This window comes from Rousettus aegyptiacus, unplaced genomic scaffold (genome assembly GCF_014176215.1).
Source record: "Rousettus aegyptiacus isolate mRouAeg1 unplaced genomic scaffold, mRouAeg1.p scaffold_m13_p_2, whole genome shotgun sequence".
Taxonomy (NCBI): domain Eukaryota; kingdom Metazoa; phylum Chordata; class Mammalia; order Chiroptera; family Pteropodidae; genus Rousettus; species Rousettus aegyptiacus.
This window is the reverse complement of record NW_023416295.1, coordinates 162,503,860-162,518,933: the sequence shown is the minus strand read 5'-3', so window position 1 is coordinate 162,518,933 and position 15,074 is coordinate 162,503,860. Positions and strand designations below refer to the sequence as shown.

The following is a 15,074-nucleotide window of genomic DNA, read 5'->3' as shown; positions in this document are numbered from 1 at the left end:
GAGAGCAGTCATGAGTTCCCGCCACACTAGGAACGCAACTATGGCTGCAATGGGCTCTTGCTACATAAGTAACGAGAGCTAGAAAACATTCTGGAAAACTCCCATCTCTGTTGTATTAACCCATGTGGTTATAGTTTTAAGACCCTTTGATCAGGACACTAACTCTTTTGAAACAGTAGTGGTTCTATAAAAATAAGAATGCTAAAGGTGCATCCAACTAATTTTAATTCTAAATGTCCTTGGTGGTAATTTACAATTTATAATTAACTATAGCAAATAGGGTTTTTTTTTGGGGGGGGGGGGTAGGGAGAGATTATTTATTATGTGTGTATGTGTGGGCACACACGTGTGTAGTTTTGTGTTTGTTGTATCCACTAGGAATTTAGGGGGAATCACATTACAAAATTATAGGTGAAAACAGTTTCCTGGCTTTTTTTTTCAGTGAAGATAAATCCCTCTATAAAACCTAATCATTATTCAAGGGAATGTATGATTCTTTGGTCTTCTGAAAGGTCCAGGTTCTAGTCCTAAATTAAATATTATTCAGGAACTAAAAGAAAAATTATTAAAGGGGCAGAAAGAAGTTGGTTTTCTTTTTTATTTTACCTTCTAAGAATCCAAGGACTTCAACCACTCCAATCTGATCTATGGAGAGTGGCCCTATACATCAGAAACCAGTAACTTTCACATAGAAGCAATATGCAGCTTTCAAAACTTCCAGGTCTAATTCTTAACCAAGCACAATCAAGGGTCAATGCATCCAGCCAGTCTTCCTTCCAACATCCCCTGCCCCTACTTCTATTAGAGAATGAATTATTGGCAACAACTACCTCATGTATTTTCCTCCACTTTCCCCTTCTGCAACCATAAACCTCTAACTTCCTCTGTTCACTCTGGCATACACTTTGTTCCCACTGAATCAGATAATGGAATATACATTTATTCGGGTAGGCATGCGTCACTGTCACTCTGGAGAAGAGATAGCAATGGTTTATATTGTCCTCCTTGGCTCCTATAACTGGCATTGTGAGAATTTCCACTGCTATGAGCAAGACCTATGACAGTCTGAGTATGATGGCAACTCTTCTCTCTGGTTGAATAGCTCCAAAGCTCCCAATGAGAGACTGAGAGAGTTGATATCAAAACCAAACAGGCCATAAGGCCCAGGCTTCCAAGCTGGGATTCCTATGCCAAAAGTTTTTACAAAATTTTATGTAAAATACATAAACGTTCGCATGTGGCTTTCTGTCTGGCCAATTCCAAGAGGTCAAGTAATCAAAGACCAACGAGTTCTACCATCTATGAAAATAGGATGTGCTAATTTCACAGCTGTAGATAACAGTGACGGTAAGACAAAAAACTCAAATGATTAGGAGCAAGACAATGGCAAGTTGAAGGCTGTGTAAGGATTCCTAATCAGCCTACAACTGTAGACTTGAGAACATGTAATATTTATGTCATGCTGTGAGTGTGGCATGCTTGAAAAGTTCATGAAGTATTGCAGGACTAGGAAATATGAAAACTATAAATGACTCAATCAAAATACACAGCATTATTGTTTTGTCAGTATTCGTTGACTTAGGCCACTATTGGATGCTCTGGTTTATCTCTTGAGTAAATAATATTTGTTTCTTTCTTCAAAGAACACGGGATGGAGGTACTACTTTTGAGGTGCTTTTGGCACAATATAACAATTCTGATTTTTAAAACCGTATACATGCATGAATTATCTCATGCCATTTTCTGTCTTGGAAAAGTACTGGCTGGCTCCATGCATGTTTGCTTTTATATGCGGAAGGTCCCATCAACCTCAAACAGATGCAAATCACTTTAACTTGTCATAGTATTATTTTATTCATCCTCAAAGTTCAGAAGAGCCTTCCAAACGTCCAAAATTTCTCTCAATTCAGTGACGAGGAAAATTTAGAACACAGTATTTGAACGTTCTGCCCAGATTTGTCACACACACAAAGTGTGAGTGGAAGAGGACTACACCCTCTCCTACTAATCCTGTTGACTCGTCACTTTTGCGTTGAAATGACACTAAAACATAAGAACTCTGGACCTCACATCTCCCTAGAACATTGTAATATAAATTACTGCACACGTTAGTTTAAATTTCTTACATAAGTTGTACGTCAGATGAAATAATGACATTTTGGAGTCTTAAGAGAAAAAAATAAATAAATCCATTTTTTAGGTAAAATTGTGCTGAATCTTTAGCACGAATCAGTGAAATTGCTAGAATCTGGCGTTTTACTTTTTTAAATGCCACAACATTTGAACCTTTCGGCAATTCCAAAATCAACTCTCTCTGGGAAAGATCGTGTGCTTAAACTTTTTTTTTTTTTTTAATTTAAAAATGTAACACATACACAAACAGCTAACTAAACAAGCTGCCCATAAAATCAACAGTCTAAGTGACTGTGAACCCTGAAGTATTTTACATCTTTCAAGACTATTAAAGGCAACAGAAATACCTCTTGCCAGTGAGGGAAAATGCCCCTCGGCATTTTTCTTCTTCTTTTTCCAGGCTTTTAAACCATTTTGGTAGTGATTTCTTACATCATAAGAAGAAAAATTTGCAAAAGAGTCAGGTGGTATCCTTTGAAGAGTGACAAAGTTGTTAGGTTGAGATCATTGTACAATAATGATGGGATGAATTCAAGCAAGGTCCCTAATTCCTAGGGTTTCCTAGGGATGTACCGATCACTAGAAAAAAGAGCTGTGCAGGTGATATCCCAGCACTCAAGGGAGTTCTGGGCACCCAGGATGTGCCCAGAGAAAGGGCAGCACCCTAGTAAGGGATGTGCTTTGACAACAGTAACTACATCTGACTGGAGCAGTAACTAACTGGAACCACACCTGCCAATCATAAGTTCCAAGACAGGAGAGGGCTCTGTGCTATGTGCTCTTGTTCAGAGCACAGCAGGAAGCAGGTAGCCCTTCAAGGCTTGCTGTTGACCTGAACTCCATCCCACCAATTGTTAAATTAATTTAACCAGTATTTTCCCCTATCTTACTTTGCTCAAAGCACCATCCATCAGGGGAAGATACGGAGGTGAAGGAACTTTGCTACCTCCCTTCCAGGAGCTTACTTTTTAGTGGGGAAACAAACACATGCATAATTTACTTTACGGCATATTAATGCTCTAACAAAAGTAGGCCCAGAGTGGACACGTGACAGCACCGAAGCCAGAATAGACTAACGCTGCCAACACTCAAGTTCACAAAATGGAAGTAAGCCAATGGGCCCTTCAAGCGGTAGGCTCTCCTGCATGCGACTGTCGATATCTCTCTACGCCAGGTAAATGTGTGAGAGAGATCACATGCAGTCATAACGACATGCAGAGGTGGGTGTTATTACTCCACACTTCAATTTTGCAGAAGTGGAAACTGAGAAGGCGAGAACAGCATAGCGATTGCCAAAGGTCACACAATTCCTGTGTGGGGAGCTGAGATTCAAACAGAGATGAGACCAGGTTAAATGAGCAAGGATTTTATTAGGGGAAATGCCTGTATGGAAGGAAATAAAAGAATCAGGGAAGTCTAGTCAAGCCGTCAGAATGCAATGCAAGTCTGACCCCAAGCAAAGGAGAGAGAGAGAGAGAGAAGATAAGGTGGAAGCACCCTAGAGCAGTGGTCCCCAACCTTTTTGGCTCTAGGGACGGGTGCTCCTATGAGAATCTAATGCCTGATGATCTGAGGTGGAGCCGAGGCAGTGATGCTAGCACTGGGGAGCGGCTGCAAATATAGATGCAGCTTCGCTCACTTGCCCACTGCTCACTTCCTGTTGTCCAGCCCAGTTCCTAACAGGACACAGACCAGTACTGGTCCACAGCCTAGGGGTTGGGAACCCATGCCCTAGACCACCATACAGCCCAAGCAAAGTTCAGCAAATTGAGTCAGAGCTGGCTAATAAAGAAGGCCTGTGTGTCCCAGGAATAAGTCTGCCTTACCACACTCAGTTTTGAGGCTTACGGGCAGGGCCTACCCTGGGCCAATCCACTGTAGCCAGAGGAGAGGGTTATATTAGAAAAAATGGCCTTAACCATATAGAAAGTAAGATGAGGTGGATTTCAGAAAAGAAAACAACAACAACAAGGGGCTGGGAAGACAAACACTGTCTACACACGCCTCACTCTTTGTTAAAGCAGCAGCCAGTCTACCAGGAATGCAAATCTCTCGAAATGTGCACCTTGACCTTTGGTTTTAAAAATCACATCCCAAAGTGCTGAGCAAATCACACAACACTCACTCTGTTTGGCTCCCAGAGGGGCAAGACTGACCTAACTCTCCTGAATTTAAACTTATGATTCCTCAAAGTAAAGAGAAATCAAAGTTGATACTGAGACATCTAAATTGTCATCCACAATTTCACATGTCTCTAGGCCAAGCCAGGGAAATGGCTAGAGCACATACTTTTTAACAGGTAAAGATCCGATGTCTGGACCCTCTCTTCAATCATCTGCTGCTCTTTTATTTTCCTCCCTATTTTGCCCTTTTTAAGAGAAGGTCAGTGTTGAATTAGGACTTTATGCTATACAATTAGCTGCTAATTTTCCATGCTGGACGGTATTTTCCTAGCCTTTTTTATAGGGTGCCAGGCTTTTCTTAGACTTCATGTCATACAATACTGAACTTGTTTGGAGTGGGTGGAGATGGAAACATAGTCTATTGAAAATATCACTGCTTCCTCCCCGAAATTTAAAGAGCCTATTATCATCCTTCTTTTAGAGTCTGTCTCTCAGGCAAAATCTCAGAGATAGGCAGGAAGAAAAGAAGGCTTTATATATCTGTGGGGTTAGCTTTTGCTAACTGAATACTGTGCTACTATCCTCTATCAAATGCTGTAGAAAAGGGCTCAGCTCATACTTGTGGTAAGGGAGGGCACCCATGGCCCCTAGTTTAGAGTCTTTCCTGCCCTCCAAACCAGCATCTACCACTGTCTGGGATCATGAGCAGCTCATGACATTATCAATTATTGTTACTGGAGAGAGATTTGGACCTTGAGGGACCAGATATTGTTTTACCTCTTGGTGAGGCAGTATGTGGAACAGCTAACTGGTGAGTTCCAGAATCAGAAGGAACTGGTGCAAATCCCAACACTGGTCACATCTTTGCCATAAAGAAATTAGGCAAGTTGTTTAGCTTTTATAAGCTTAATATTCTTTAAAGGTAAAACTGGCCAAGACACTAGTACCTATCTCCAAACTAACTAGCAGAAATAGATAAGAAAATATATTCAATGAACATACTATCCAGCACAGTATAAATGTCCAAGTGAAGGAATTGTTATTCTTTGATTAAAATAATAAATTGTTTTATTAGTAGTTCTTGGTCTATCAATTTGTTCCTACGTGACCTCAAGCAATTTACTAAATCTTAGGAAGCCGCAAAGTGTAAATGAGACGGATGGATATAACATCATCTGAAGAGGTGGTTGTGAGGATTCAGTGAGATTGCTGTATACACTGCAAAGTGCCTGCAAATATTAATCAAGAGTATTATTTTTGCCATTGTTATTAGCTCTCAGTGACCTTCTTAATAAAAAAGTGTGTGGGTAGCTCTTCTTTGGAATACTAGGAGCTAGGGTGAGGGCCAAGAAATAATAGGAGAATGTGAATGACCCCTTCAGGGTCTTTTCTGGCTTTATAAATATAACAGTGTGTGCTACACAATGTGTAATTACACATATTGCAAACTTATTCTGTGACGAGTTGATTAACCCCTTCAGAGAAATAAATTTCCTCAACCAACCCTGGTGAGCTAGAGGAGCAACATTTCTTTTTTTTAATAATAATCTTACCTTCCCTGGTGTCAAGAGGAAACAGTATTTACTCACTACTGTTTTCCTTTCAAAAATCTGTCTAGTTGCATACTAGAAACAGCTTCAGCTGGTTTATTTGTCTTGGACAAGCCGTCGAAGTGAAAAGTTTTTGCTTGGCTGAATGTGGGACAGTTTCATAACCCTTCAAGGAGTGCACAGAAGGTGGGTGCCAGCTCCGAGGGCTGCTTCTGACATGCCTCCACTTGCTGCCCATTGTCAAAAGTGGCCAGAGTAATTAAATTAAGACAATGAGCAAAGCAACAGATGCAACTGAGACCAAATCCCTGAGTGCTTTTGTTTTGCCACTGTCATTGTGTGCAACAAAGAAGTCACATGTGAAAGCCTGGGAAGAGAGCCAAATGCAAACCAGACGACATCCCAGCTGGTTTTGAATGGCCTCAACCAAGCGCGGGCATGCATGGGAACCATGCTGCTTGGAGCAGCATTGGCAATCCTCAAGTGGCTTTGCTGCGATGCGGAGATGGACCCAGAAGAAGCAGGCTGGATGCCTCTGCTCGAACTTCACACTTGACACCTCAGCTTTGAGACAAAAGAAAAAGAATCTCCCTGTTGGGGAAAAGGATAAGATCTATATAGTTGGTCAATGTAACTTCAGTTCTCATGAATTTGAAGAGGGAAGCACAGTAGATACCTGAATTTCTTCTCCTGGAGACCTGGGATTGATTTGGCTTGAGGGGAAAACTAGAGATTAAATATCTCATATGGCTTTCTTTTCATTAGTTTCCGTTTCATTCTTTAGTATTTTCCTAGTTTTGAGTATCTTATACACTCTTAAAAATCTTTTTTTCCTAGTTTTTTTGCCCCCTAGTTTATCCTAGTTTATGGATTAAATTGAGACACAAGCAATTGTCACTTGCACAAGTTTACATAGCTAGAAAATGAAAGAGCTAGGATTTGAGCCCGGCTCAGTATGTCTGTGATTTTACAAATTCTAAATCAATTACAAAATTTTTCAATTCTACTACTAAAATTCTGCCTTTCTCCAAAGGGGGGGGGGATAAATGGGGAAAAAAAAAATCCTCTTTTTATAAAAAATAGCAGGACAAAATGCAATAAAGCAACAGAGAATGATCCCAGAAATGTGATTTTTTTTTTCTCACCAAGAAAGATGCTATTGGCCAGAAAACTGGATCTTTCAGGCCTTCTTTTCCATCAGTGAATCTGTGATAACAGCAGACAAACAGAAACACATTTTTTTGTGTGTGGTTATAAAGAAATCTGTAGTCCCCATGTACAGAGAAGTAGCTTGACTGAGATTTGGTAAAACTAAAAATGAAAGGTCTGTTTACTTATATACGGCTTTCTCAGAAAAACCGGACCCGAACCCTCTGTTTGATTGGCTGGTGAGCCATAAGATATGAAAGGGTGAGACCCAAAGTTAGAAATAGATGGGTAGAGTACATAAAACTTCATCAAGTTAACGTCACTTTTTCCTTCTTATTTTTAGGAAGTACATTTGAAGAATGCAAGTAGAGGGAGTGCGGGAAATAAGAACTACAGAATGTAGGAAGACCTTCCCGAAGAGTGAAGAATGACGTGCCACCGGCAGGATCCTTTGCTCTGCACGAGTTACCTGTTAAACACCAGAAGACCTACCAAAAAATAAGTTTAATAACATTTCAAAAGATGGGCATTCCCCCCAATGAAATACACAAGTAAATATTTCAACATTGTCTTTAGGAGTGATTGTTAAAAGCTTTGCACCTTGCAAAAATGGTCCTGGGGTTGATAGATTGCTGTTGATCCTTTATCAATAATGTTCTATAGAGAAAAAATATATATAAATCTATATATCTTAGTCCCTGCCTCTCAAGAGCCACAAATGCATGGGCGTTGTCTAGATCCAGTTGCACTAAATTTGTCCCTGAACCTTGGCTGGAGCTATTCATTCAGTAGCCTTATCGAAGTGGTTTATTAATTATTTTTAATTTGCACTTCTCTCTATGTAACACAGGCTGTTTGTTTTACAGTGTCGGATAATCTCATTTGTCCATCTCCGCCAGGCCCCCACATCACCTTTATATTTGCCGAATCTGGCCTCCTCCATAGCAGCAGAAAAAGTCAAGTAGCACACCAATTTTTAACCCACAAGATTCTGTCTGTGGCATTTGTACCAAATGTAAGTTGGATGCATTTATTTTAGACACAAAGCTTTATTTTTCCACATCTTGCTAAAAGAGAAATGCAAATAGTTGTAACTTTGAGGCCAAACATTTTTAGGTGTATGTTTCAAGCATAGAAAGTCTCAAACTCTCAACAGTTCCTCCGATGATGAGTTAGTGTGCAACCTGGTTAGTAACTTCTCTCTTTTGATTTTTTCCATATAGAGCACTATGTAAATTTCGCATATCAACAATACAGGATATATCAAACAGTATGTAAAACTCTGTTTTTTAGTACAATGGTGCTATTTTGTAGTTTGTTATATGAAAGAGTCTGGCCAAAACGATAAAAGGTGAAAGCAAAACAAAAAAAGGAAACTTGGAGCCAAAAATGACACGAAGAGGAAGGGTACTAAAAATCCATCCATCTGGGACAGAGGGCGAAGATCCCCCAATTATGCCTTCCACGAGAAACTTAAGACAAAAGTCCAATGATGCAAATTTGTCTGGCAAGTCCAGAGAGGAGTGGAAAAAGCAGAAGGCTTGGATTTTATCAGTCCTGGCTTTTTCTTGCTGAAGAAACAAACATCTGCCAACCTGGCCACAGACTCACCACTTTGTGACCTTGGGCAAGTCACTTCACCTCTCTGTGCCTCAGTTTCCTCATCTGCAAAATGGGGGCAATATGTCATCTACCTACCTCACAGGGGTGGTATGAGAATTTTTAAAAAGCTCCAAATTTTTAACCTGGGTTGCTATGAAGGTACAAGATCAGAGCCCTTGAGTTGCTCGGATGCAAGGAATTCTATAAACAACTCATTCATAGCATAACTAGGAAATTGATTAGCCAAATGCTCCTGACATGCCAACTCTTGTCAGTGAAGCTATCCAGCTAACTAGCTGTTAAAAACTAACCACTTGATCTCTTTTAAAACAGTTTTCAAAATAAGTTACAAGCATTTGATTTACATTTTGAATTCTGCATTTGGATTTAAGAATCCAAAGTACCAGAGAGAAAGAAAAAGAAAAACAGAAAAACAAAAAGATTTCTACCAGTGAGAGGGTATTTGTTAGCACTCACTGACTCTTCCAAGCAGTTACTAGTAATCTAGTAAGTAATACTTCTTTTAATATTATAAATGATACCCTATTCATTTTGAAAAATGCAGCTATTCCTTCTCTTTAGGCAATCTAAAAATATGGCACAAGATTTCAAATGTTGAAAAAATATCTAATAAAAAGTCGCAAAATTACTTTAATAAATTTTGCTCTTATCCTCGGCTGTATATACATATACATACATATTTTAAAATTTTTTCTTGTTAAAATATGCTTGACTAGAATTGCTAGTTGAGAGACAAAAATTTCCTTCATAACTAGAAATTTTTCCTCATGTCTGCTTAAGAGTGACCCCTAGCCTTCTATAGATGTGTCTTATCCATTCAACCAAAAATTGGTATCAAGAAAATCCAATCATGAGGACAGGCACATGCTGGCTGAGAAAATGTCCCTTGTCTACACATCAAGATTTTATTAAAACAAAGAATCATCTAGCATTCAGATCCTTTTTTCTGCCTTAGAACATTTTGGTGAAAAGTAACCAGGCTTGATTATTTCATGTATATTGTATCCCTTTTTTTCTTGGAAAATGTACATGGAAAACAAAAATGACATCTTTAGTTTTCATCCCACTGGTTCATCTCAAGGTTCAGAGGCTCAGAAAAATTTTTTGAAAAGACTTCCTGGATCTCAAAACATATGCATAAAGAAGGCCGATTTTGTAGGCGCCCCTGCTCAGTCAACAAATATTTTAATCCTCAGTCACAGTGTTTTTGAAATGAGCACCTCTGGCATACCGAAATGTTCTGATCACTATGGACAGATGTAAAAGAAACTATAAGTCATTTTTACCTTTCATCTGTTTTCCAGACAAATGAGTTTTGTGGAGTGAGGTGTTGGACCCCTTTTCCAAAAATGGCACTTCTCGTTTTTATTTCTTGTTCCCAGTGTGTACCTTTTAAAATTACTGATTCTCAGCAACACTTAGCATTCAATTTTCTGCAGATCTGTGGGTTTCCAGACCTAGCTGGATATGGTAATTCTGAGAATGTAACCTATGTGATTCACTTAGTAATTCTATTCACAGCCAAAAATGCAACAGTGAGTAAAGCATAGATATGTGAAGACATGCTATCTTTCTTAACTTTTCCAACACATAATCCTCTCCAACTGTATCATAAATCAACTCATTAAAAATTAATTATATTAACCCACTATCTTATTTTCAAATAAGTTGAAAATTAGAAAACAATTTGATGTAGACTCCAAAAGTCAGTTGATCATTATATACTACAGCAGAATGACCTAGAATTGATAGAAGGGAGCACCTAAAATTTTACAACTCAAAACTTGATAAGCTTTGCTTCATAATTTTGAAATGAGGCAATATCAAGATGTTTATGAAAGAGCCTTAACTATAGGTAAGAATGAGCTTTTAACTTACAGGCTTATTTCCAATTTAACTGACAATACTGAATACCTAGGTCAAATTTCTGTTTCTACTTCCCCAAATAGTATAATAGTATTATTGCAACATTTTAAGATACGAAGGCTCCACTGTAAAAGCTGATGCATCTTGCCATCAGAATCGACTCTTCTAGAGCTAAAGAAAAACTCTCCCAGCATGCACCCTACACACACACACACACACACACACACACACACACACACACACACACATGCAGACACCCACATACTCGTCCATAGAGTCCAGTGGAATACAGAGAAAAAATCACTTCCTTGAAAAATCTTATTAAAAAAAAAAAAAAAAAAAAAAGAGCCTGGCCTCCCTGAGAATCCTTTCCCTCTGGGAATGTCGATGTTTGTGTAGATGAAACCATCTCATGCACTGTGGCTCCAGGGTTTCTGTTAGTAGTTTATGCGCTTGAAAGAATGCTTAAAATGGAAGATGTAGCACATTTTGCTTTCCCATTTATTGTTTGGCCAGCTATGCCAATGTGGTGCTATTGTTTCTTTAAGAAAGTACTTGACTAAAAAAATGGAAAAAAAGAAAAAAAAAGAAAGCATAGACATATTTTTTTAAAGTATAAAAACAACAATTCTATAGATAGATGGCTTAATAAAGTAGCATTAGGTCTAGTCACCACCACCTTTCAACTTTTTATCACTCACAAGTAGCGGACTGTTCAATAAATTGTGAGTTTGGGGGTGCAGGGGAAGAAATTGGAATTTTTTTTTTAATTAGAAGGCTCCATTATTTTGTTGGCTCTCAAACTCAGCAAAATTAGCAATATGTTACCCAACCTGAACACCTTGATCAAGAACATGGAATATAATTAGGGGGGAAAAAAGACCTTATAGGCAAATGGCAGAACTAAAAGATGATTAAGTAATGTATTGGTTTTTTGTGCTCTCTGCTTTAAAACAAATGTTCAGCAAGTGGAGAAAATAAACACAAAGACAAAAAATGCATAGATTCACCTGCTAAAAATAGCTTCTGCCACATCCCCCTTGAGTAAAATCTTTGGCATTTACTGGTTTATAAGAGATATTCTCCTTTCATGTAAACATCTCAAAGAGCAATAGCTCCCATGAAAAGCAATCACTAATCTCATTGGGAAGTGTTGGAAAGTATCTACTTATGAGATGGGGGTTATCTACTGATAAGGAAAGAGAAGAATTTATGAGAAATCGTTGAAAGAGATGGCTAACAATCTGTGAAGATTTTTTTGTTTTTGTTTTTGGGGTTTTTGGTTTTTTTGTTTTTTACTTTATACAGTCTTTATGAATATCTTAATGTTCAAAAATGACTTGGTTCTTTCTCTTTTTTTTTTTATATTGGAATGAGGGATAATAAGTTAAACCCACATAGACTCTTTAAAACTATAGGCTAGATAGAAATGTATGTTTGACTTATTGAAACTATAATCAGACTATTTAAAATGTTTTTGCTATTTTTAATCTTAAAAGATTGTACTAATTTATTAGAGACAGATCCTGTTTGGCTCTCTTCATAAGAAAGAGCATTCCCAGTCAAATCATCTGGGCTTTCCCATCAAAGTTTTCAAAAGATAAATCTGACTTATGCATCATTCTGGCATCGTTTTTTTTTAATTTAAAAATTTTTAAATAGAAGAATTGTGATTCTTTACTTCCCTCTCCCGATATGATTATAAAGTCCAGAGTCCGAGGGGGCAAAAACAAAAAGAAAATTCTGTTGGTTCTTTGTTTTTGGTTCATTTGTTTTCAATGCTAGTGTTTAATCCTATAGTAAGTACATATTTGCTTATCGCTGTTTTAATATTATAAAATACTTTCCTGTTAGGTATTAGAAACTGATACATACATATCTTTTTTTGTGTGATTTCTATTTAAAAAAAAAAAAAGGAGATGAAAAGACTGTCTGAAGCTTTAAGTGCGTATGGTACAAGATAAAGATGTCAATTTAAATAACTAAGTCCTGTCTGGAAAACACCGTTTTTAGGAAACCTCTCATAGATGAGACAGAGGCCCAAGGAATTTTTGAAACTCTCTTTTTTCCTCCCACTCCTTATCCATTTAGTGTCTGCTTCAAAATTTTATATAGGCCTGACCAAGCTGAAGCCCTAGAATCAAAAGAGCTTCTTTCAAAACATAAATTTCACATGTTCCTTCTAATGATTACACATTGAACTTAAACACGGTCAGTCCCTCTTTTTCCCCATTCTTCAGCTGTCATTGATTGACAAGGTCTTCAAGGGAAACAAACAAACAAACTTTTTTTTTAATTTAGAAAAAACCTCAAAAGTCCAAACCTTACTGCCCAGTTGAAATATGAATTAAGATGGAAACAGTTTCTCCTACTTCACCCCTGCAGAATCACCTTCAAACTGACCTTTCACAATCTTTAGAATCTGTCCTTTTTTAATTGCCCATGTAAACTGTATCCTAAAAGTAAACATTACTCACTTTCTATTGCCCAAAATGCACTGGTATAAAAGTAGGAAAAATAAAAACAGGACCAAAAATCCCTTCCGAGCCACCCACTGGCCCCACTCATCCACCCATGGCAAAGCCACTTCTGTTAATCCCTTAATCTGATTTTGTTTGGATATTTATCTTGTACCTGCTGCTAAACACACTGCAGGAGGGACTCCAAAACCTCAAGCTGTCTATTCACATCTCTTATCTGTGTCTGTGTATCATTAAAATGTCTATTCAAATATCAAAAACTTTCAAACATCATGCAACATGTATTCAGTTTACACAAGGGCCCCAAATACCATGTCAGATCTCTTTTTGCTAAGAGAAATAATAAACTATGAGAAATGGGATTACATCATGTATTTTGCTTCATATGTTTTTATCACATTTATAGACCAAGTGTGATAAATAAATTTACAGACACTGAATTAATCTTCCCTACTACTTTGCAATCAGAAAATAATGATTGGTCATTCATCAAATGTCTTAGTTCAAAAGCATATTTTTATTAAATTAACTCTGATTGTATTTGAAATTATTATTCATTTATGGCAGAGGAATATCAATCCTAATTACTTCTAAAAATGTAACTAACTGAATCATTATCTTACATTTACTGTTTAATAAGCATATTTTGAAAATGTATGGCTAGAGCGTCATAATAAAATGATATATCTTTCTTTAGTAATTACATTAAAATTAATCACATTTGATTAATTAACTCTTTTGAACAATGTTGGTGTAATGTGTCATTCCTTAAGAATTATAATGTTATGTAGCATTTCTATTAAGGTCATTGCAACAAATAAACATGAAAATCTACCCAGAAAAATAAAACTCATACACCAGGGTGGAGATATTTTACAGAATTTACAGATTTAAAAACAAATATGTTTCAAAGAACTTGTACAAACTATGTAAGAGATGTATGACTTCTACAATATATTTGTTAACATTAAAGCAGGTTTAAATAACTGACCCCACTCACAAAACCCAACAGTGAGTTATAAACCATGACACACAGCTTTTGGAAAAAGATTTTCTATTATCTAGGATACATAATATACAAGTGGCATTTAATACACTCTCATATCAAGAGATTTCATAAGAATACAATCTCTCAGCATTGAGTTTGGGTTTCAATAAATCTTATTAATTCTTTACTAAGTAGAATATCAAATTCATGGCAGCATTTGTAGAAGACAAGAGGAGAAGACTAGTAATTTCTCTCATTTAAAAGCATCTCATTTCCTTTTCCTTTTCTTAAACTTTCTGTGAGCTATTTGGAAAGTTACCTAAATGTAAAAGGGCTCACGAGCTTTGTGCTTGATTTTAAGGAAATAATAATACTGAAGTTTCCTTATTATTTCCCCACAGGCATCTCACCATCATTCCCAACTTCTCCTCAAAGTATCCCTGGCTCTCCCTAGGACTAACATTCTCAGGGCCTCCTTGTCCTGTGTATGCTCAGCATCTTGCCTCCTGTGGCCATGATCTTCCAACTGCATTGCTTCTTTCCACCCTCTACCCACACAATACTTTTCTCCCTTCCCTTTCTGTCCACGCTAGGCTAATCTGGATGGAGCCTTTCACTAAAGGTTTTGTGGATGCTGAAGTGGGGAGGCAGTTAAGCACAGGGCACAAAATGGCTGCCAATGTCAAACATCACTATTACTAAAACCCATTAAGGAATTTCTGGCTGTTCATCTTAGTAAGATCCCTTCCTCTCTTCTGCAAACTCTTGCGGGAGTGACTCTCTATCCAACCCTTCATCAGCTCCATTAGAAAGAACTTTGAAGAAAATTCGATTACCTTCTTAGGCAGAGCAATCTTTCTCCATCACAGCTTCACCCCGGGTGGGGGTGGAGGCAGGGTCCCTGCTGACCTTTTATTACTGAACATGCCCAGGAGGTTTTTTTCCCTAAACGAAAGAGCAATTCTGTCCCTAAGAGGAATTCTGTCTTTCTTCAGGGTTGTCTAGGTCAAATTATAGCCTCTTTATAAAAATGACATGCACCTTCCTATAAGATCTATATGAGTGATAATTACCACCACACCCCAACAATGATGGTTAATATTTGCCAAGCACCTACTACATATCAATTGCTATGCCAGGTGGTTTACCTACATTATCTCAT

General features: G+C 37.7%; 1 protein-coding gene across 3 annotated transcripts in view; it reads left to right on the top strand.

Moving 5' to 3' along the window:
* The window catches only part of IGF1 (insulin like growth factor 1), a 71,552-nt gene extending 60,235 nt beyond the window's left edge, over positions 1-11,317 (top strand). For all 3 annotated transcript variants that reach the window (XM_016127055.2, XM_016127056.2, XM_016127057.2), the window contains one exon: positions 7,299-11,317. In XM_016127055.2, coding sequence (XP_015982541.1) covers positions 7,299-7,358 — 60 coding nt within the window. In that variant the 3' untranslated portion in view covers positions 7,359-11,317. The remainder of the gene's footprint in view (positions 1-7,298) is intronic.
* Positions 11,318-15,074: the final 3,757 nt, after the last annotated feature.